General features: G+C 42.4%; 1 protein-coding gene across 2 annotated transcripts in view; it reads left to right on the top strand.

Annotated features, from left to right (window-relative positions):
* Positions 1-24,676, top strand: part of znf512 (zinc finger protein 512) — a 62,781-nt gene that overhangs the window by 34,422 nt on the left and 3,683 nt on the right. Inside the window, exons 8-15 of one of the 2 annotated variants that reach the window (XM_078212969.1) lie at positions 5,389-5,513; positions 8,810-8,896; positions 9,973-10,071; positions 11,820-11,987; positions 13,246-13,440; positions 16,519-16,620; positions 19,192-19,254; positions 24,450-24,548. In XM_078212969.1, the coding sequence (XP_078069095.1) occupies positions 5,389-5,513; positions 8,810-8,896; positions 9,973-10,071; positions 11,820-11,987; positions 13,246-13,440; positions 16,519-16,620; positions 19,192-19,254; positions 24,450-24,548 (938 nt within the window). The remainder of the gene's footprint in view (positions 1-5,388; positions 5,514-8,809; positions 8,897-9,972; positions 10,072-11,819; positions 11,988-13,245; positions 13,441-16,518; positions 16,621-19,191; positions 19,255-24,449; positions 24,549-24,676) is intronic. The other variant, XM_078212970.1, reaches the window with a different exon arrangement.

The raw sequence follows: 24,676 nt of genomic DNA, 5'->3' as shown, positions 1-24,676 counted from the left end.
TTCTAAACTCCAATGAGTACAGGCCCAGACTACTCAATCTCTCCTCATAAGCTAACCCCCTCATCTCTGGAATCAACCTGGTGAACCTTCTCTGTACCCCCTCCGAAGCTAATATATCCTTTCTTAAATAAGGGGACCAAAATTGTACACCTAAATTGTACTCTAGGTGTGGCCTCACCAGTACCCTGTACAGTTGCAGCATGACCTCCCTGCTTTTATACTCCATCCCTCTCGCGATAAAGGCCAACATTCCATTTGCCTTCTTGATTACCTGCTGCACCTGCAAACTGAGTTTTTGTGATTCATGCACAAGGACCCCCAGGTCCCTCTGCACAGTAGCATGTTGTAATTTTTCACCGTTTAAATAATAGTCCATTTTACTATTATTCCTTCCAAAGTGGATAACCTCACACTTATCAACGTTATACTCCATCTGCCAGATCCTCGCCCACTCACTTAGCCGATCCAAATCTCGCTGCAGACTCTGTGTCCTCCACGCAATTTGCTTTCCCACTCGTCTTTGTGTCATCCGCAAACTTTGTTACTGTACAGTCAGTCCCCTTCTCCAGATCGTCTATGTATATGGTAAATAGTTGAGGCCCCAGCACCGATCCCTGCGGCACACCACTAGTCACTGATTGCCAACCGGAAAAGCACCCATTTATTCCGACTCTCTGCTTTCTGTTAGATAGCCAATCCTCAATCCACGCTAACACTTTACCCCCAACTCCGTGTACCTTTATCTTATGCAGCAACCTTTTGTGAGGCACCTTATCGAATGCCTTCTGGAAATCTAAATACACCACATCCACCGGTTCCCCTCTGTCAACCGCACTCGTTATATCCTCAAAAAATTCCAGTAAATTAGTCAAACATGACTTTCCCTTCATGAATCCATGCTGCGTCTGCTTGATTGAACCATTCTTTTCCAGGTGTCCTGCTATTTCTTCCTTAATGATAGATTCCAGCATTTTCCCAACTACGGATTTTTAAACAGTGGCATTACATTAGCTGTTTTCCAATCAGCTGGCACCTCCCCAGAGTCCAGTGAATTTTGATAAATTACAACTAATGCATTTGCTATTTTTTCTGCCATTTCTTTTAGTACCCTGGAATGCATTCCATCCAGACCAGGGGACTTGTCTACCTTTAGTCCCATTAGCCTACCCAGCACTACCTCTTTAGTAATAGTGATCGTTTTAAGGTCCTCACCCCCTACAGTCCCATGACCGTCCATTATTGGTAAGCTATTTGTGTCCTCCACTGTGAAGACCGACACAAAAAACTTGTTTAAGGCCTCGGCCATTTCCTCGTTTCCTATTATTAAATCCCCCTTCTCATCTTCTAAGGAACCAACATTTACTTTAGCCACTCTTTTCCGTTTTATATATTTGTAAAAACTTTTACTATCAGTTTTTATATTTTGTGCTAGTTTACTTTCATAATCTATCCTTTCTTTATTGCTTTCTTAGTAGTTCTTTGTTGTTTTTTAAAGCCTTCCCAATCTTCTAGTTCCCCACTAATTTTGGCCACTCTGTATGCATTGGTTTTTAATTTGATACTCTCCTTTATTTCCTTAGTTATCTATGGCTGGTTATCCCTTTTCTTACATTCCTCCTTTTTCACTGGAATATATTTTTGCTGAGTACTGAGAAAAATCTCCTTAAAAATCCTCCACTGTTCTTCAACTGTCCCACCAACTAGTCTGCGCTCCCAGTCTACATTAGCCAACTCCGCCCTCATCCTATTGTACTCCCCTCTGTTCAAGCAGAGGACACTGGTTTGGGACCCTACTTTCTCACCCTCCATCTGTATTAGAAATTCAACCATATTGTGATCACTCATTCCAAGAGGATCCCTCACAAGGAGATCATTAATTTTACCTGTCTCATTACACAGGACCAGATCCAAGATAGCTTGCTCCCTCGTAGGTTCTGTAACATACTGTTCGAGGAAACTATCGCGACAGCATTCTAAGAACTCTTCCTCAAGTGCACCGCGTCCAACTTGAGTTGACCAATCAATGTGGAGGTTAAAATCCCCCATGATTATTGCTGTTCCATTTCTACATGCATCTGTTATTTGTTTGTTTATAGCCCGCCCCACCTTGAAGTTATTATTTGGGGGCCTATAGACTACGCCCACCAGTGACTTTTTCCCCTTACTATTCCTTATCTCCACCCACAATGATTCCACATTTTGCTCCTTGGAGCCTACATCGTCTCTCACTACCGCCCTGATATCTTTAATTAACAGAGCTACCCCACCTCCTTTTCCTTCCTGTCTATCCTTCCAAAATGTCTGATACCCCTGGATATTTAGTTCCCAGTTCTGGTCACCCTGCAACCACGTTTCTGTCATGGCCACTAGATCATATCCATTTGTACTGATTTGTGCCGTCAACTCATTCACTTTGTTTCGAATGCTACGTGCATTCAGGTAAAGTGTCTTTATGTTAGTCTTTCTTACCTGGACCCGATTTGTTAGTGCATTCCTTTGTTTGCATGCTCTGTCCCTTCCTGTCACAGACTGGTTATTCTTCCCCAGACCATCTCCTTGCACTGTGTTGACCACCTCCCTTCTCATGCTTGTCACCTTTTTTACTCTGCCTGAGGTTAGATTCTTGCCACCTTCTATACTCTGTTCTATTACGTGGTCTGGAAACTTTACTAACCTCTCCTGAGCCCTCGGCTCCTTTAACTAGTTGAAAGTCCTCATCATTAACCTGCACTCCTACCCTCTCCGTAACCTTTGATTTTTTAATTCTCCATACAAGTGAACCCTGCCCCCCCACTATTTAGTTTAAAGCCCGATCTTCAGCCCTGGTTATACGATTCGCCAGGACTCTGGTCCCAGCACGATTCAGATGAAGACCATCCCATCTGAACAGGTTCCCTCTTCCCCAATACTGGTGCCAATGTCCCATGAATTCAAACCCATTCCTCCCACACCAATCTTTGAGCCACGCATTTACCTCCTTAATCTTATTGACCCTGCGCCAATTCGCTCGTGACTCAGGTAGTAATCCAGAGACTATTACTTTTTTGGTTCTACGTTTTAATTTAGCTCCTAGCTTTTCATATTCCCTGAGCAGAACCTCTGTTCCTGTTCTACCTATGTTGTTGGTACCTATGTGGACCACTACAACTGGATTTTTACCCTCCCACTCCAAGTTCCTCTGCAGTCCAGATTAGATATCCTGAACCCGAGCACCAGGCAGGCAACACAACCTTCGGGATTCTCGATCCTGGTCACAGAGAACAGTGTCAATACCCCTAACTATACTATCCCCAATTACGGCTACATTTCTTTTTTCTCCAATCCAATATCCAATTTCACTAAATCTCCAACCCCACCAAGATGGCCTGACAACTCTGCTTTTTCCTCAGAGACCCAACCTGTCTCCATCCAGCACCCATCAGGTGGAACTTGTTCTCAGTGAACAACTTCACCTTTAATTTCAGTCACTTTCTCCAAATTAAAGACATTGCTATGGGGCACCATATGTGTCCGAGTCTTAACTTCCTCCTTATGGAACATTCCCTATTTCAGTCCTACTTGGTGGTGGCTGGGTAGCCTTCATCAATATATAATCTGGTGCATTGACTGTATCAGTGCTTGCTCTCACCCTGAACTGGAAAATCTCATCAAGTTTGTTTCCAATTTCACCCATCTATCACCATCATATTGTCCATCTTTGACTCTTTCCTTCTCTTGTCTAACTTCTCTGTCTCTTCCAATGCCCCACAAACCCATATTCAACTGAACTTCCCCTGACTTCTACCACCTCCAGTGTGATGTCACCCTCCAATCACATCCTCCCCTTTCAGCACTCAAAATGGGCCATTACTTTCAACACCCTGAATTGACCCAAAATGTTAAACTCTGTTTCTCTCTCCACAGATGCTGCCTGAACTGCTGAGTATTTCTAGGATTTCTTGTTCTTATTTCCGATTTCCAGCATTTGGCTTTGTAATGAAGTTGTTTTAGTTCTTTTCAGTCATTCTGCTTATGTTTGAACCTGTGGAAATTCTGATGTTGTATATCCTTTACACAAGTCGCTGACTAATATGTCACCTCTAATCTGAACATCCTTTAACTTCCCAGCTGTGTTGCCACACACCTTAAATTTACCAATATACCTCCTACGCGGCACCTTCATATGCAACATCCACTGCATTTTCTTTATCAATAGTCCTCAATAATGCCTCAAAGAATTCCAGGTGAACTTAAATTCAGTCTACGTTATGCCCTCCTGAAGATTCTCCTTGACTAAAGCTAGCTGGACTGTTGCACAGTAAGGAGTCTCTCAACACCAGGTTAAAGTCCAATAGGTTTATTTGGAATCACGAGCTTTCGGAGCACTGCTCCTTCATCAGGTGAGCATCTCCATATCTGGATAAAATGATATTTCTTGTTTATTCTGGATTAAAGGAAGTCGGGAGGAACACTGGTATGTGGAAATTATGGAAAAAGGGAAGATTACATGCCCTCCCTTTGGGGACATGGTTTATTCTTTTCTCCTTTTCCTGAACAGTGGGGTGGCATTGGTAATTAAACAGTCCTTTGCTGCAACTCTCCTGTGCGGTAACGTTTGAAAGGTTGTGATCAAGGCTTCTTTCAGCATTCTGAATTGCACACCGTCAAGACATGATGTCTTTTCCATTTAAATTTCCACCAGTTTGTTGCAAAGAAATTGCGTACCTATTACCACCCTATTAAATTACTCCAATTGCTCTTCTTGTGGTTTAATTTCCACTGATGCACTCTTCTGAGAAATCGAGGCAAAGTACTTATTTCTACCAGCCTCCATAAGATTTTCCTTTTTCTTCTCCAATAGGTTCTATCCTTATCTATTTTACTTCTTATATGCGCTTCTAAAATTCTTTACTATTTTCCCTGATGTTACCATTCAGTCTGTTTGCATAACCTCTGTTAGTCTTTGTCATCTTTGGTTCCTTCCTCTCTCCAAGATTTTGCTTGGTTACCGTATATTAAGCTGATCTTTCTCTACACCCTAGCTGTGACTGTAACACTACCTTCTGCACCCTCTCCTTTCCTTCTCTATGGATGGTATGCTTTGTCTGTATAGCGTGCAAGAAACAATACTTTTCACTGTGTCCCAATACATGTGGCAATAATAAATCAAATCAGTTCTATATTGTATTATCAGCCTTAGATTTGTAATACCCCTTTTTTCTTTCTGAAATGTCACTTGTTGCTCTGTTGCTTTTGAGTAACTCTTGTTTTTAATGCACTCGTTTGGGAAAGGGAAGGGGAGACCTGAACTGTTAGTTCCTGAAATTAATTAATCAAATTCAATTTTAAAGAAAATAAGTGTACGTATTAGATGTGTAAGTTTTAATTGCAGTTGGATTTAATTTACAGGAAGTCGGGAGGAACATTGGTATCTGGAAATTCTGGAAAAGGGGAAGATTACGTGCCCTACTTGTAAGGCTGTCATGCGGAAGACAGTAGAAGGACTGAAAAAACACATGGCAAACTGCAAAGAGGTGCTTATTAGTTTCACAGTGTAAGGTCTCCCAGAGTACGGAATTTAAGTTTTGTCATAATCTGCTACAAACTGGATCAGTCAAATAACTTACAACATTAATTGATATGTGGTAGTGTTGTTGCTCACTACACTGTAGCTGTCACATGCAGTTTGTTTGCAAAATATGGATTTGACAGTAGTAAATGCAGTAGCCATCATTTTGAGTTGTACCTTCAAGCCACTTCATGTGCCTCCTCTCTAGTGGTGTAGATATAAATATATCTATTGTATTTTGGAAGCTCACCTAATGCTAGGAACTTCGTATCAACTTCTTCCCACTGTGCGTGATGTTTGTGTGCGCAGGTGCTTCTGTTTGCTTTCAAGTTGACGACTGAAGTTTCTCGCTGTTGTACTATAGGAACTGTGGTAGCCAGTTTGCAAATGCCAAGGTGTCGTGAATACAACAATGGCCAGATAATCTGCTTTTTACTTCAGTTGTTTGAGGGATAAATATTGGCTAGCTTACTAGGAAGTACTCCCACACTCTCTCTGGAATGGCGTCATGGCATCTTTTACAACCTCCTAAGAGAGCTGGCTGACTTCACTGTCTTGTCATTTGCACTCTTCAAATTGACTATTTCAACATACTCCTAGCTGGTCTCCCATATCCTACAGTCTAAGCCTGAGGTCATCCAAAACTCTGCTGCTCATGTCTTAACTCGCACCAAGTTCTGATAGAGAATCTGGTGAACTGATGCAACAACAATAATCTTTCCCTCAATGTCAACAAAACGAAGGAGATAGTCATTGACTTCTGGAAGCATAGTGGAGAACATGCCCCTGTCTACATCAATGGGGACAAAGTAGAAATAGTCGAAAGCTTCAAGTTTCTAGGTATCCAGATCACCTGTCCTGGTCCCCCCCACCATGCCGACACGATAGTTAAGAAAGCCCACCAATGCCTCTATTTTCTCAGAAGACTAAGGAAATTTGGTATGTCTGCCACAACTTTCACCAACTTTTACAGATGCACCATAGAAAGCATTCTTTCTGGTTGTATCACAGCTTGGTATGGCTCCTGCTCTACCGAAGACCGCAAGAAACTACAAAGGGTTGTGAATGTAGCCCAGTCCATCACACAAACCAGCCTCCCATCCATTGACTCTGTCTACACTTCCCGCTGCCTCGGAAAAGCAGTCAGCATAATTACGGACCTCACGCACCTCGGACATTCTCTCTTCCACCACCTTCCGTCAGGAAAAAGATGCAGAAGTCTGAGGTCACGTACCAAGCTATTCAAGAACAGCTTTCCTCCCTGCTGCTATCGGACTTTTGAATGGACCAACCTCATATTAAGTTGATCTTTCTCTACACCCTAGCTATGACTGTAACACTATATTCTGCACTCTCTCCTTTCCTTCTCTATGAACTGTATGCTTTCTGCATAGTGCGCAAGAAACAATACTTTTCACTGTATCCTAAAACATATGACAAATCAAATCAAGTATCACCTCACCTGCATTGACAATCTTGTCAATGTCTTGATTTTAAAATCTTTATCCTTGACTTCAGTTGGAACAAGGTGACCCAGAAGGAAGAAGCATTCCACGGAAACTGCCATGGAAACAAAACACAGGGACAGAAAGCAAATCCCAGAAACTAAAGAAGAAAGTCCGAGAAACCAGAGAGAGGGACAGGAACAAATTCCAAGAACAACTTCTGGGCAAAGGAACAGGGAACAGGAATCTGGGGGAAAGATTCAGTTCGGTGAGGAACAGAGAGGGGTGGGTTTGCCAGGAGCTAGAAATCAAAGGTGACCCAACGTTTGGTGACTCCTTACTATGGCTCTGTGAAGCAGTGGTGTTCTGTTGGTATGGGTGGATGTTTGAGAGTGTGTGGGGAACACAAAGCTTGCATGCACGTGGTGTTCCAGGGCAGAGAAATATTAGAAGGTAACCAGAGGTGGATCCTTGGTGTGTACATTGAGAAAAAGCGTTGTTTGGGAGAAGGCTCCGAGACATGTTCTTCAAGAGCGGAGATTGGAATCCCTCATCTGGAAGACATTCCAGTGAGACCTGTTGGCTCACAGTGTGACAAACATTTGGGAGGAATTGATGAGAAACCCGTAGATGTTGTTGTGGGTGACATCTGTCATTTGGTTTAAGAGTGTGAGGTGTCTGACCACATTTCACTTATGGACTGAGTACTTACTGTGAACATTAACGAGTATAAGATAAATCTTTTAACTTGTATTGATCTATATATATTATCTGTAAAGGAATAGTGAAGTGAAGAAGTAATGTATTATAGTTCATATTTTCTTGTTTAATAAATGTTGTATTAATTTGTTAAAAGTTCATCAGCGGACTCCTGTGACTCTGTTCAGTAGCCGCGTTCCATGTATCTAAGCAAAAATAAAAATTGGTATTTATTAAGCCAGGTTCCACCCTAGGGTCTGATTTTTCCAGTAGCAACATCAGTTAGGCTTGTAACAACCCACCAAGAAACCTGTGCTTATCTAATTCTGACCTCTTGAGAATCCCTGAAATTCATCGCTCCACCATTGGTGGCCATGCCTTCAGTTGCTTCAGCCCCAAGCTCTGGACTATCCTCCCTCCATCTCTCCACCTTGCTTCCTTTTAAAACACTCCTTTAAAACCTAGTCCTTTGGTGACTTGATGTCTCCATAATGGCTCTATATCATAATTTGCTTCATAATGCTTCTGTGTAATGCCATGGGCCATTTTATTATGTTCATAGCAAAGCCAGGACATAATTCTTGTCCAAAAGGTGGCGCCTCCATCAGTATCGCACTGAAGTGTCAGCCTGAATTCTGGGTCAGGTTGGAGTTAGGTTGAACTCAACACCTTAGGATTTGAGCTATGGTTGACACAGACATCTTTTCTACAGTCTGTTTATTAATACACTATCATTGGCGTCCACTTAGCACACGCGAACCCGGGCAGCTCTCAAACAGCTGACATTAATGATATCAGAAGTGTAACCCAAATGGGCATTACTAAATGTGCCACGGATGATAATTGACTGGTGGTTCCGTGGTGGATGCAAACTAAATCTTAAATAATTCACATGCCATTTCTGTCTGAAATGTTTCCAAGATTATTGCATTATTTACTTAACATTCAAATGATGTAACCTAAAGCAGTGTTATAGAATTTTCTCTGTTTAAAAAAAAAACTTTGAATTGCTGGGCACATTTTTGTTTAAGGTAACAGATGATGTTTGTATTCTTGGCAATAGAATGAGGTCACAAAAAAGTGTTTTGACATACCACTGTTGTTGTTTTTCTTTTAGGAACCCTTTGTATGCCAACACTGTGGAAAACAGCTGAAGTCTCTAGCTGGGCTTAAGTACCACTTAATGGCAGACCATAACAACATGGTAATCAAAGCAAAATTCTTTTGTTATTGCTGCACATGATGGAGCTGAAATGTTTTTGTTTCTACTCAGACCCCATGAAATAAACCGGACTTCTTGGGTCATATTGATGAGATACAGTGGCGTGTTTTCTGGGCAGCAAACCCAGTCCAATCTCATCAACTGTGCCATCAAATTAGCACAGCTATTCTAAATCATGTCTGAGCTTCGTTTAACATCCCTTTCAATGTTTTAATGTAACATAAATACTTAAATGACATTCTGTCTAATAGTTGGAGAACTCCTGAAGTTTGACCAATGGGTGAAACAGGTTGACAAGACTGGCAGCTAAACAGCATCTATGCAACCAAGCACCTTTCATTTACCCAGCTCTCACCATTTAATTTTGGCACATGCCATTCATACAGAGTGTGTGTGTAAATAGGGTGAGCATCTTAGTGATGGTAAGATGGGATCTTTGTCAAAATAATGCCAGGAACATAATGAACCAATGTTGCATACAATTCTTGCCTAAATTATAGAAGTATTTAAGTTATATAATCTGTGAATGAGGAAAATGTGCTTTTTATAAAGGAAGTGTTGTTGATGTATAAACTGTCAGCTGTGAGGAATAAACCATTTTTCTACTTTTGGACTCAGTAAGATTAGCTCAAAACGCGTATGTACAGAAGGTGGGTCAGGTGCAGTGAGAAGCTTCTGGAACTCTGCCCCGACACCATATCCCTCGGCTCCTAACCTTCTGAACAGTGCGACGTTTCTGTTTTGTATTCCAGTCACCATAGTAAGATTACCAAATTTTGAATAGGTTTGTGGTCTTAAAGGAACTTGTTGAGATTGCCCAAACTTATTTCTGCATTAACAGGAGGTCGAGAACTTGGTTTATCTTTCTGAACTTGATTGATTTCTAGTTCTTCAGGGTGCTAACTCAGTAAGTCCGATCTGATGATTTATTTTAATCTGTTTCAGGACGGAACCAAATGACTTCTAGGCCTCGACCAGAAATGTCCGTGTAGCATTGACTAACTGTGTGCGTGCATGCTCACAATGCCGGAATAATGCTTTAATTTTCTTCTATTCAGCCCATTTTGAAAGATGGGGATGTGGTTGATGAACAGACTGATAGGGAGAGACTGCGAAAGGTGTTGCGGAGAATGGGGAGACTTAAGTGTCTCCGTGAGGTAAGAGTAGAAAGTGTTGAATACGGTTTCTGCCATTTCCTAGCGTATTGTGTGTAAAAATAAATGTAAACTCGCAAATTGCAAAAAGTTTAGCTTGATTTACTGCTTTTGAAAATATACAAAAGAAATATAGAGAAAGTGTCTCAATCTTATAGCACTGGAGTATTTCTGCAATAACATTCCCCCTCTTGCTCCATAACCTTTTTAATTTATTCTTTGAAGAGGAAAATATTAATTTTACAGTGGATTGGCTCGCATGGACTAACCTCCAGTTTGAGGCTGCCACCTTTGCAGTGTTTGTAACAAAGCAGTGAACGGTGTTATTTAATCTTGTACCTCCATCCCCAGTATCGTTTTCTGTTTCAGTGAAAGCAGAGAGTAGAGGGTTTCTGACGGGCATTTTCCTTGCTCAATGTGCACTGGGTGGCAGCAACTTCAGCTCTGTAACTGGTGTCATTAAGCAGGATGATTTATTAATTTTTCTTTCCCTCGCACATTTCCTTTTTTTTTGATTGAAAGACAAATCAGTTTGTTGTGCATGCTCTTGAAATTTCGATTGGAATTGATATACAGTGAAGTCCTGTCATTTGAGGGGGTTACGTTCCCCTGAAACCTAGCAAATGGCAAAATTGCAAACGGGGAACGTGCTTTTGAATAGGAGCTGATTAGGTTCCAGCCATGAGTGAGCAGTATTGCAGTATTGTGTTGCAGTTTCTGTATACAACAGATAGGGAGCCTCTTGTACACGGGTGAAGATTTCAAATTGAATAGAGTAATTGTTTTGATGAAAGATATTTTTGGTAAATGATATTTATAGTTGGAGGGAAAACAGAAGACCCAAAGAGTTTGAGTATTAGTTTGTCACAGTGGTGTCACCACAAATGGCAATTGAACATTTTGCCTGGACTTTTTATTATTTTAAATCCTACCCTCTTCCAGCCGTCCTACAGGTGCACCACTGCCCTGCTTTCACCTGTCTACCAACTCGATGTAGCAGTCAGGTGAATTCACTCCCCTCCTGATTGACTGGCTACCTTCGAGTCATTTAGGTTCTCAGTCTCTTGTTAATGCAGGCCCAACACCAAATTGGTTTGGGCTTCTCAATGATGCTACATGTGCACCATCTGCCCAATCACTGCAGAAAACTGAAAACACTTACTAGATGGCACAATGGTTAGCACTGCTGCCTCATAGTGCTAGGGACCCAGGTTCAATTATAGCCTTGGGTGTCTCTCTGTGTGGAGTTTGCAGATTCCCCCTGTGTCTGCATGGGTTTCCTCCAGGTGTTTCCTCCCAAACTCCAAAGATGTGCAGGTTAGGTGGATTGGCCATACTAAATCGCCCCTTAGTGTCCCAAGATGTGTAGGTTAGATGGGGCCAAAGGCTGGAGGGTCAGAGTAGGGTGAGGAGGCCTTTGGTCCCGACATATTGGTTGTCCCTCAGAGCGAGGTGGGGGACAGCTGATTCATGATGAAACCGCGGAGAAGTGAACTTTACTCTTGCGATGAACAATGCAGTGTACAGAGAACAAAGCACAAGTAAGTGAAAACATGAGCCAGGAGGATGGGAACGGAGTTGAGGGTGTAAATTTCATCAATCATATTGGGCATATCAGAAATGACCAAAAGGGCTTTGGCTGAACTGTTTTCAAGTCTTCGCAACATATTTCTTCACATAATGACACTACTACTGCTTGCATTGGGTTTATATTAAAATGCTAACTGTGTGCCTTTCTGATCCTCATTCAGGATTGTGGTGCCAGTTTCACCAGTATAATGGGTTACCTCTATCACTTGAAGAAGTGTGGCAAGGAAGAATCTGAGCTAGTAAAACAATTATTTAAATGCCAACACTGTGGGAAGCTGTACAAGTCAAAAGCAGGCCTGGATTATCACATGAAATCAGAGCATGCCCCGGTATGTGTCTGTATAATTCTCCTCAGTATATGTCTGAATAATTTTGTTTTCCATAAAATCTCTTTTCATCCTCCCTTGTTGCCAGTGTTGGCCAACACGGTACATAGATCTGGATAAGAATGTTATGTCCACATTGTTAAATACTTTCTTGTGTAGACACTTTTGATTTGAAAATGTTGTGTGTGTACCTGGCCCTTGTTGATAGAATCCCTACAGTGCATTTGGCCCATTGAATCTGCACCAACTCTTTGACAGAGTGTCTTACCCAGGCCCTATTCATAAGAATATAAGAGTTAGGAGCAGGAGTAGGCCATTTGGCTCCTCGGGGCTGCTCCGCCATTCATGGCTGATCTTTTTGTGGACTCAACTCCCAACTACTCACCTGCTCACCATAACCCTTAATTCTTTTACTTTCACAAATCTATCTATCTTTGCCTTAAAAACATTCAACAAGGTAGCCTCAAACTGCTCCACTGGACAGGGAATTCCACAGATTCACAACCCTTTGGGTGAAGAAGTTCCTCCTCAACTCAGTCCCAAATCTGCTCCCCCTTATTTTGAGGCCAAGCCCCCTAGTTCTGGTTTCACCCGCCAGTGGAAACAACCTCCCTGCTTCTATCTTATCTATTCCCTTCATGTTCCCCTGCCCCAGGGACAGTAAGGGGCAATTTTATCATGGTCATCTTTGGATTGTGGGAGGAAACCAGAACACCCATGGGGAGAATGTCTGTGTGGAGTTTGCACAGTCACCCAAGGCTGGAATTGAACCTGGGACTCTGGCGCTGTGAGGCAGCAGTGCTAATCAGTGCTGCTCCAACTGATTTCAGCTGATCGATAATGCACCTTGAGGTTTTTTTCCTCTTTCCTTTCACCTATTTGACTTTACAAGGTGTTAATTAAGTGGGCTGGTGGAGAGAACATTATTGGCATATTGTTAGCACTGTGCCATGGCACGGAGAATCCGTGCTTTCAACTGGACTATCTGAAGGGGAAGTGCTGAACCTTAAAGCAGAGCTGACACTTCAAAGCTCCCTCTCAAAGGAACAGGAATTACAGGGTAGATGAACCCAACTCTCATTGTTGCCAACCTAGCAGAAGGATTAGCATAGATAACCAGGGGCTAATGTGCTCCGTGTTATAGTGCCATTGCTGTAAATTTTGACTTCTCTCCTCCAGTGCATGTTTAATAAGGCAATGTTTCATATCTGAAAGTGTTTGCTCGTCAACTAATTCTATGCATTGGTGTCTCATTGACTAGTCACCAGAAACCACCGATGATGAAGCTGCTGAAAAAGAGAGTGAACCGGAAGTGGAGAGAACGTCCAGTGGAAGAGTGCGGAGGAGCTCTGCCAAGCTGGCTGCTTACCACCTGCATGAGATAGTAGCAGATGAACTTGCTCGGGAGTGGCCTCGAAGGAAAATTCAACGGGACTTGGTGCCTGATGATGATAAGGTGAGAAAGATGTTGCACAGCTTGAAACTTGTTATTTATCCAGATAGGTTTGATTGATAGTTACCGAATCGACAATTTCCTCAACTTCTGCTGCCACTTTTAAGGAGGGCACAGTAAGAAGTCTCACAACACCAGGTTAAAGTCCAACAGGGTTTATTTGGAAGCACGAGCTTTCGGAACGCTGCTCCTTCATCAGGTGAAGGAGCAGCACTCCGAAAGCTCGTGATTCCAAATAAACCCTGTTGGACTTTAACCTGGTGTTGTGAGACTTCTTACTGTGCCCACCCCAGTCCAACGCCGGCATCTTCACATCATCACTCTTAAGGCGAGTCTCTCTCACTGTTTATAAAGTGCATGAGGATTTTGAACCTGCTGGCCCATGCTCCAATCGCTGTTTGACATTTCAGAAGTTATTACGGTATTGTTTGGAAATGGCTTCATGTTCTGTGTACTGAAGTGAAGAGGAAATAACCATCCGTTTTTTTTCTTCCTCCTCTCCTGAAAGTGGTATCTCGCTTGAAGGCAAATGGATCCACGCTTGCCAGGATGTATTGATACTTGACCCATTGGTGTTTGGCTATTTACTATGTGTGAACCTAGACAGTGAGTGATAGCAGGTAACTAGTGAAGGTTCATATTCAAGAACCTCTCCCAACACAGGACTGCTGGGGTCAGATAGTTCAGCAAAGATTTCTATCAAAGTTACACCATAGAAGCAAGCTGTTTAGGTAACACAAACAATGTGTGAGAATACTTCAAGAGAGCTTTCTTTCCCCATCCAGATAGCTTGCTGTTCGAGTTTTTTTTCTTCTGCTATATACTATTGCTTCTCCTTCGATCATCACAGGAGTGGAGGCAGGGAGGTCCTTCTGACGTTGCAGTGGGTTCAGGCTGGGTATGCAGTTGTTCATGAATAGTGCTACTAGTTTGGGATAGGTAGATGCAATTTGTGTGCTGAAGTAAGCATAATTGTAACGGTGTACAGGTTTTGGTGGTTGGGGCAGTGAGAGCACTCTTGCAAAGAGGTGAAAGGTTGTATGGGCAGGAAAGGGGAGAACTTTCCTCCTGGCACTAGATTGTGTTGTGCTGAGGGCTGGGAAGGAGAATAAGAACTCAAAGTGCTAAAGACCATTGAGAAAGTGGAGGCCTAAAGTGTTACTGATAACTGCATTGCCAGTTAATTTCTAGAATTCTTGCGTACTTTGCGTAAAATCTAAATGTTATTTTAAGGTTACATAAAAGGGTGTTGCCATCATTATGTAGTTGAGTGAATTAAAGGTTACTTCAGTAAGATTTGTGATTTGTACTACAAACATGTAAAGTAAATTCATCTTGTATGTAAGATCATATTGATATATATCTGGAGAGGCAATTGGTATTGAGGTGTATTCCTTGTGTGATGTAGGAAAGTAATGTTTTTGCTACTTTTGCATTAAATGCAAAAGTAGTGACAAGATAAAGAGATGGCTGCGTTCTATCAGAGCGGCATGGTGGCACAGTGGTTAGCTGCCTCACAGCACCAGGGACCGGGGTTCGATTCTCGGCTTGGGTCACTGTCTGTGTGAAGTTTGCACCTTCTCCCTGTGTCTGCGTAGGTTTCCTCCGGGTGCTCCGGTTTCCTCCCACCGTGTGAAAGATGTGCTGGTTAAGTGCATTGACCCGAACAGGTGCCGGAGTGTGGTGACTAGGAATTTCACAGTAACTTCATTGCAGCATTAATGTAAGCCTTACTTGTGACTAATAAATAAACTTTTTATATTTGATGGAATTTGGAGTTGATCCAATTCATAGCCACCCTTTCTATTGTTTTTTTCAAATACATTTTACAAAAAACAAGGTAAGTGACGTCAGATTGAGGGAATGGATTCTACTTTCCATGGTCCACTTTTTGTGATGTGGAGATGCCGGCGTTGGACTGGGGTGAACACAGTAAGAAGTCTCACAACACCAGGTTAAAGTCCAACAGGTTTATTTGGTAGCAAATACCATAAGCTTTCGGAGCGCTGCTCCTTCGTCAGATGGAGTGGAAATGTGCTCTCAAACAGTGCACAGAGACACAACATCAAGTTACAGAATACTGATTAGAATGCGAATCCCTACAGCCAGCCAGATCTTAAAGGTACAGACAATGTGGGTGGAGGGAACATTAATCACAGGTTAAAGAGATGTGTGTTGTCTCCAGACAGGACAGCTAGTGAGTGGAAATGTGCTCTCAAACAGTGCGCAGAGACACAAAATCAGTAACCCCCACAGCTTCCTCCTGGAAAATCAGTAACCCCCACAGCTTCCTCCTGGACTTGCAGAATCTCACTAGCTGTTCTGTCTGGAGACAAATACACATCTCTTTAACCTGTGTTTAATGTTCCCTCCACCCACATTGTCTGTACCTTTAAGACCTGGCTGGTTGTAGGGATTCGCATTCTAATCAGTATTCTGTAACTTGATTTCGTGTCTCTGCGCACTGTTTGAGAGTACATTTCCACTCCATCTGACGAAGGAGCAGCGCTCCGAAAGCTTATGGTATTTGCTACCAAATAAACCTGTTGGACTTTAACCTGGTGTTGTGACACTTTTTGTGGCCAGGGAACTCTTTAAGGTTAGTCAAAGTTGAGTTAAAGTTTAATTGGAGCAGACAGTGAGTCAAACTCCCCTCTACAGATATTAACTTTTGTAAAATACAATATTGTATGTATAATTTATCTTTTTGTCCAACTCGTCACGTGGGTCTGACTTTTCCAATATTTAGGATTATTGGCAGTTTTATGACTGTCCACCAACTTTAGATTACTCGGACACATTTTAGTTGAGGGGTCATGGTCAGCAGAGGAAAGAGACACTGATCGAATCATGTTGGGCTGAATTCAAATCTGTCTGTGATTTGTGAATTCAAACAATGTACGTGAGAGGTTGAAGTGCTGTGTGTTAACGCTCTACATCCTGTCCCCTCAGTGCGGCTTTTCAACAACGGTTTTTCTAAAAATTTGTTTTTTGTCAGACCAAAATTCTGTATTTCAGAACATGTGTAATAGTGATTTTTCTCTTGTTTCCCCCCCGCCCCCCCCCCCCCTTCCCCCCCAGTTAAAGTACACACGACCTGGCTTGCCTACATTCAGTCATGAAGTGCTTCGCAAGTGGAAGAATGAGATGAAAACCTATAAGAGAGTGCAGTGTCCAAACAAGGTAAATACAGTAACCACTTGTGTATTTTGGTATGGGTGTTTGTGAAAAAGTACCACTTTATTTAAGTTACTGTGGAAGAGTGTTCTACCTTGCACCAGTATATAATGTTGTCTTGGCCACAGGTCATTATGCAACAAATGTTTTAGGCAAGTTTCCTTGTAGTGTGTATCATCTACAAGAGGCACTGCAGCAACTCGGCGAGCACCCTTTCACAGCACCTTGTTGTGTCAGTAGGTCAAATGAATTGCATTATGGATTCTGCTGGAAAGAGCTGCTCTGTAATACAGTATGTTACCAAGTCAGCTGATTTGCTTCCTTGAATTTGCACAGAAGTGGAATTGATTCTGCTGGTATTTCTGTGCCCTCTGCAGGAGTATTAGTGACATCACAAAATTGTGTTTGTCCCTATCTGTTCAATAACCGGTGACTTTAGCCATGTTGAATATGAATGGTAATTTACTCCAATTATATGGCATAATCTCATGTCATTGATACATGCGTCTCCCTGTCTTACTGGTTAATTTTAATATTAATTCTGATCTGAGAGAAAGAAATATTACACTCCTTTCCCATTCCCACTCTTTTTTTAAAAAACAGTTACTATTAAAAAGAATTTTGAAGTAACCCCAGTTTCTATTTGTTATCTTCATGGAATCCTCATTTAGTTGCACACCAACTCATTAATGTAAGTAGCTAACACCCCTGGAGAATCTGCTGCTTCAGTGTAGCTAATGTAAATGTTAGCTGCATGTAAGTGAAAGTGTTTTGTACAAATTCAGGATTTGTGTAAAGGGATCAGATAGCACATGAATGACATCCAGGATCAAAAAGATGCCAATTGCTTAGTTTTATTTAGTGAAGAAAAAGCCAGAAAGAGGAAAACATTAGAAATAAATCAACTCCCGAATTGTTCTGAGCACTTCCTGACAGCTAACTTTCATGGCAGAGAAAGAGATTTGGCAGAAGACACATTTTTGACACCTTCAATCAACATATGGATAATTGTGCACTAAAAGAGGAAATAAAATCAATACTGGTGGTGAGGATACTTGAAATGCTGGCCCAGACTTTCGCTCCTGGGTTGGGTGTTAGAATTGCTGAATCAATTAAACGGATTCTGCCTGCCATTTCACAGTTTGATTGACAGATACAAGTGGTTATAGACTGTGATGTGGGGCTATTATTTCCAATGTCGGTTGTTATAAGGGATTGGGGACGAATTAAAATTTTGTTGCTATTAGATTTTATTTAGTTAAAGGGATGTAAATGTAGTAAATGGGATTTCATAATTGAGATGATTTTCTCCCAATATAGTGCATACTACAATAGACAATTGGAACAATTTTATAGAACTTGATTTGGGCGGCACGGTGGCACAGTGGTTAGCACTGCTGAATCACAGCGCCAGGGACCCAGGTTCGATTTCCGGCTTGGGTCACTGTCTGTGTGGAGTTTGCACATTCTCCCCGAGTCTGCGTGGGTTTCCTCCGGGTGCTCCGGTTTCCCCCCTCAGTCCAAAGATGTGTGGGCTAGGTGGATTGCCCCTTAGTGTCAGGGGGACTAGCTAGTAAATACATGGGGTAATGGGGATAGGGCCTGGGTGGGATTGTGGTTGGTGCAGACTCGATGAGCCGAATGGCCTCCTTCTGCACTGTAGGATTCTATGATAATTTCATCTCTGCATAGGTCCTGATGTCTGCCTGATATATATGCATACTCAGTAAGTTGCCATTGTAAGTGTAAAGGGTTTTTGGTGGGGGGGGGGGGGGGGGGTGGTGCATGAGGTTTTATAAATGGCTATGGGTGAGGGGGGAATAGGTTGGCATGGATGGGGGCAAGGGGAATATGTGTAAGGGTGAGGGCTGGAGGGACATCTCATGTTTTTATCTGTACTTTTAAACTTTGGACGCAGTGCCAGAGCCCTGAAACAGGCCTTCCACCCAGCTGGCTTTTGCATCCTACGGTAATATTGATTGGCTGTGAAATCAATCATGCAGCACTAATCCAGTAATGGTAACACTAAGGCTTATGTCAACAGACAAGAGTGAAATAGCAAGCAATCATTTTTTAACACTCCAGTCATTTTTTTCAAAGGGCAGCAATTTTAAATGCCTTGACAGGGCCCTTTGATATGTGCTTCTGACAGTTTGGTCTGATGACCATTTCAATCAGCTTGGCAGGTCTAATCTGCACACTTCAGGCCTACCAAAATCCCACTTCAGTGGAGGCAGCTGATTATTTAAATGGTTAGCTGAATCCAAAAACCTTGGATGCACAAAATGCTCCCTGTCCCCATTCCCACCCTTGCAAAAATTGGGAGGAGCCATGTTCAAGATGGGGCTCAAGTTTTTTTTTTGCCACAGCAGATGCTCTCCATACTGAAGTTCTGGGCCAATGTATTGATCTGAAATTCCATATAATTCAACCTTTATTTCAGGGATGCATTTTTGAGTACAATTAATTTGTGTATTTCAAACTTAACAGCCGAGTACTTGGATTCTATGACATGCATGAAACTGAAATGTTCGAACTGACATATGTAATTGCATTTAACAACTAATTATTTTTTAGGATTGTGGTTCTAATTATACCAGTGTATCGGGGTTGAAAGCTCATCTTGGTTCTTGCACAAGGGTAAGTATGACTTTTCTTTAAGGTTCAGAAAAGGGTGACTTATAATGGATTTCTGTGGTAAGGTCTGTACTGGAGTTTTTTACCTTGTAGAAGACACTTTCATGGCATGCAACAGTTTGTACTTGAGCTGTATCTAACCCTTTGTGGCCAGCTGACAGGTTAACTTTAAAGCCATTCAGCTGTTCAAGGACGTTTGCCTACCATCGCTATGAATTTTTCTTCCTTTTAACTTTGCTTGATTTGTATAATGGAAGAAAACTGCACACCGTTGTTATTTTCCTTTTTTTAGTGAAAGTTCCTTTTATATTAAATTTTACTCTATTTCTAGACTGTTGTGGGGGGGGGGGAAGATATATTAGCGTTCATCTGTGAAACGTAGTGGATCTTAGTGCCAGAATTTGTAACTTGGGTATTTTCTCAAACCGTGAGATAACAGACAAACTTATTCTCCCTATGTACATTTCCAGGTGCATATCAGAGTAGGACTTAATAAAACATTATATGATAGGACCTAGTATCTTTGCATGATTATTCCAGTGGACGTAAGGATTAAGACAGAGGGTTCAAATTTCATGGGTTAAATTTTGCTCCGATTAAAACCCCAAGGGGAGGAATGCTTAAGTATAGAGGTTTTTTTAAAAAATGCCAGTAAATGTATATTTTACATATTTTCCCTGTCCTTCTCTTTCTGTTGGGTGAGCATTTATAACTGCAAAGAATTTTCAAATAAACCCAATCCCATACTTCGTAGCTCAGTTGTTTAGGAATTTCATCTTGATCCGTGCAATAATTCAATGGCATTTCTGTTTTGAACTCCTGCATTTGAACCAAAAGATGCTTTATTTCCTTGTGTCTATCCTATTAGTGTAATAGTTTCATGAAATCATGCAGTTGTTTTTATTGGGAATCCTGGACAAAGGATGGCATAAAAGGTTAAAATGCCAGACATCTCCGAAAAAAGTAATTGTTACATGATGCTGGTCTTTAGTTTCAAAACCCTGAGCACAACGGGAGGAATGAGGGAAATAATAATTCCTCATTTATATGTAGGATGCAATGCGGCGTATTTGTTGCTGAAGGGCAAAAGAAAGACAAATGCAATGGGGCAGTTGTCCTGATGTATTAGAACATAGAACATTGAAAAATTACAGCACAAACAGGCCCTTCGGCCCACAAGTTGCGCCGGTCGTATCCCTACCTACCTAGGCTTATAAATAGACTTACCTATAACCCTCAATCCTATTAAGTCCCATGTAGTCATCCAGCAGTCTCTTAAAAGACCCTATCGAGTTTGCCTCCACCACCACTGACGGCAGCCGATTCCACTCACCCACCACCCTCTGAGTGATAGAACATAGAAAAACTACAGCACAAACAGGCCCTTCAGCCCACAAGGAGAGTGAGATGAATGATAGAGGGAGATGATAGATTAGATATAGAGCCATTAATTAAGTCTGGCGAGAGACAGAGATGAGAAAAGTTGGGAGACGTATCGAATTGAGCAATAAGCTTTAACTATGACCTTGCCAAGAGAATGAAAGGTGTTAAAATCAGTTTTTCAGGCTTAGACAAACATGATTTTTAGAGAATTAAGACTTGAGGTATGTTTGGTGCGAAATGGAGACCAAACTCTCTCTCATTTAGGTGGTGGGGAGAGGGGATTGCAGGTGGTGTTTTAGCAGCTAGGAGATGTGGACATTATGTTTGAGGTCCAAGGAGAGTGAGATGAATGATAGAGGGAGATGATAGATCAGATATAGAGCCATTAAAAATTGTACGTAAGACATGGCGCAACTGCCTTTTTAAATTCATTCATGGGACGTGGGTGCCAGCGTTTATTGCCCATCCATGGACTTGAGAAGGTGGTGGTGAGCCACCACCTTGAACTGCTGCAGTCCATGTAGTGTAGGTAAACCACTGTGTTGTTAAGAAGGAAGTTCCAGGATTTTGACCCAGCAATAGTGAAGTAAAGGCAGTATATTTCCAAGTCAGGATGGTGACTGTGCTTGGAGGCGCACTTGCAGGTGGTGGTGTTCCCATGCATCTGTTGCCCTTGTCCTTTTAGTTGTTGGAGGTCGTGGATTTGGAAGGTTCTGTCGAAGGAGCCTTGGTGAGTTCCTGTAATGCATCTTGTAGATGTACACTGCTACCAGTGTCCTTCGGTGCAAGAGGGAGTGAATGATTAAGATGGTGGCCAATTAAGTGGGCTGCTTTGGCCTGGATGGTGTCATGCTTCCTGAATGTTGTCGGATCAGCACTCATCCAGGCAAATGGAGAGTGTTCCATCACACTCCTGACTTGTAGATGGTTGACAGGCTTTGGGGAATCAGGAGGTAAGTTACTTGCCACAGGATTCCTAGCCTTTGACCTGCTCTGGTAGCCACACTATTTATATGGCTGGTGCAGTTCAGTTTCTGGTCAAGAGTAATTCCCACAATGCCGATGATGGGAGATTCAGTGATGGTAATGTCAAGAGGTGATGGCAGAAGATCATTTTAGAGATGTTTTTTAAAGTTTTAACGTTTAAAGATTTAAATTTAGTAGGTTCTTGGTATCTCAGCACCTGATTTAAATTGATTGGCTAAATTCAAAATCCTGTTGTCTGGGTAACACTGCTGCTTGGCCTTTCGATATAAATGTTTCAGTTTGGGTTCTCTGTGTACTCCCTTTTTTTTTGTAACTCTCTAAGCACAGAAAACGAACCACCTCTTAAAGGGACTGTAGAAGGGGGTTTCCTCTCGAGGCTAAGTATTTACTGAAGCCACGACACAGACTCAAAATGCAGTGTACTGATCTTGGAGGCGTGACTTTAAAGTTTATTTATTAGTGCCACAAGTAAGGCTTACATTGACACCGCAATGAAGTTACTGTGAAATTCCCCTAGTCGCCACAGTCCGGCACCTGTTCGGGTCAATGCACCCTAACCAGCACGCCTTTCGGACTGTGGGAGGAAACTGGAGGAAACCCACGCAGACACTGGGAGAACATGCAGACTCCGCACAGGCAGTGACCCAAGCCGGGAATCGAACCCGGGTCCCTGACGCTGTGAGGCAGCAGTGCTAACCCACTGTGCCACCTCCATTATTGAACCAGATGATCGAATGGGAGAATGATATGAGGAAGCTCCCGCACTCAGGGTAAAGAATGCGGGCGGCCGGACGTCAGTCCGAAGAACAATGCCCCCCCCCCCCTGTGAAGGCGATTATACGTTTACCAAAATCCATATTGCCCACCTTTCGGGTGGGCATTATCCAGCGGGCATTAATACAAATGGTAAGCTTTTGCAGAAAATACGGACACATGGGATTGAGGGTGATTTAGTGGTTTGGATCAGGAATTGGCTAGCTGGAAGAAAACAGAGGGTGGTGGTTGATGGGAAATATTCATCCTGGAGTTCAGTTACTAGTGGTGTACCGCAAGGATCTGTTTTGGGGCCACTGCTGTTTGTCATTTTTATTAATGACCTGGATGAGGACGTGGAAAGATGGATTAGTAAATTTGCGGATGACACTAAAGTCGATGGAGTTGTAGACAGTGCGGAGGGAAGTGGCAGGTTACAGAGGGACATAGATAAGCTGCAGAGCTGGGCTGAGAGGTGGCAAATGGAGTTTAATGCGGAAAAGTGTGAAGTGATTCACTTTGGAAGGAGTAACAGGAATACAGAGTACTGGGCTAATGGTAAGATACTTGGTAGTGTGGATGAACAGAGGGATCTGGGTGTCCGTGTGCATAGATCCCTGAAAGTTGGCACCCAGGTTGATAGGGTTGTTAAGAAGGCGTACGGTGTGTTAGCTTTTATTGGGAGAGGGATTGAGTTTCGGAGCCAGGAGGTCATGCTGCAACTGTACAAAACTCTGGTGCGGCTGCATTTGGAGTATTGCGTACAGTTCTGGTCGCCGTATTATAGGAAAGATGTGGAAGTGTTGGGAAGGGTGCAGAGGAGATTTACCAGGATGTTGCCTGGTATGGTGGGAAAATCGTATGAGGAAAGGCTGAGGGGCTTGAGGTTGTTTTCGTTGGAGAGAAGAAGGTTAAGAGGTGACTTAATAGAGGCATACAAGATGATCAGAGGATTAGATAGGGTGAATAGTGAGAGCCTTTTTCCTCGGATGGTGATGGCTAGCACGAGGGGACATAGCTTTAAATTGAGGGGTGAGAGATATAGGACAGATGTTAGAGGTAGGTTCTTTACTCAGAGTAGTAAGGGCGTGGAATGCCCTGCCTGTAGCAGTAGTGGACTCGTCAACATTAAGAGCATTCAAATGGTTATTGGATAAACATATGGATGATGTTGGAATAGTGTAGATTAGAGGGGCTTTAGATTGGTTTCACTGGTCGGCGCAACATCGAGGGCCGAAGGGCTTGTACTGCGCTGTAGTGTTCTATGTTCTATGTTATTAGTGTCACAAGTAAGCTTACATTAACACTGCAATGAAGTTACTGTGAAAGTCCCCTAGTCGCCACACTCCGCCGCCTTTTCGGGTGCACTGAGGGAGAATTTAGAATGGCCATTGCTCCTAACCAGCATGTCTTTTGGACTGTGGGAGGAAACTGGAGCAGCTGGAGGAAACTCATGCAGAGACCAGGGGAACGTGTAGACAGCGACCCAAGCCGGGAATCGAACCCGGGTCCCTGGCACTGTGAGACAGCAATGCTAATCACTGTAGCACTATGAAGAACTGAAAGCTTGTTGCTTCATTTTTTGACTGGCACGAAGCAGATAATGATGCAATGATTCAGCCACTGCACTCAGGAAATGGCAGCGTTTGCACTAATGTCATTGTCTCCTTTTGCTTTCTATCAATTGTAAGGAAACTGCATTGTGTGATGAGTTGGACACTGAACTTTCACCCTGTATGACATGGATTCAGTTGCCACACAGACTCGGCCTTCTATGAGAGTTATAAGTATCAACCTGAATTCATGCTCTGTGCTAGGGTCAAAATAGAACAAATTTTCTACGAAGGTTGGGACTAAGGCTGGGAGAGTAGAAGAATCTATACTCTGTGACTAGATGTGTTTTGCCTGACCTGGAATGTTTGATGCGTATGTAGCTGTCTGAAACAGCAAGAGTCCATCCCTCAGGGCTGCTGTTCCTCATCATGGGCGAAAAGAAAAGCCACACAATACCTCAATTAAACTTGTTATTTTATTGATCTTAATTGCTAATACTTGTGTTTTTCGTAAACCAATAGGGGGAATATGTTGCTGGAAAGTACAAGTGTCTGCTGTGTGAAAAGGAATTCAGTTCTGAGAGTGGAGTGAAGTATCATATTAATAACGTACATTTTGAGGTAAAAACCTTTATAATCTTAGTGACCTACATCTTGGCAATCAACTCAATAATTAGTTAATTCCTTTGCATTTTTTTTTACTCCCAAAGAATTGGAAACTTACAATTATATTATTCCAAGTGTCTGTT

This window comes from Mustelus asterias, chromosome 5 (genome assembly GCF_964213995.1).
Source record: "Mustelus asterias chromosome 5, sMusAst1.hap1.1, whole genome shotgun sequence".
NCBI lineage: Eukaryota > Metazoa > Chordata > Chondrichthyes > Carcharhiniformes > Triakidae > Mustelus > Mustelus asterias.
Note: the sequence above shows the minus strand (reverse complement) of the source record. Positions and strands in the feature narration are given on the sequence as shown.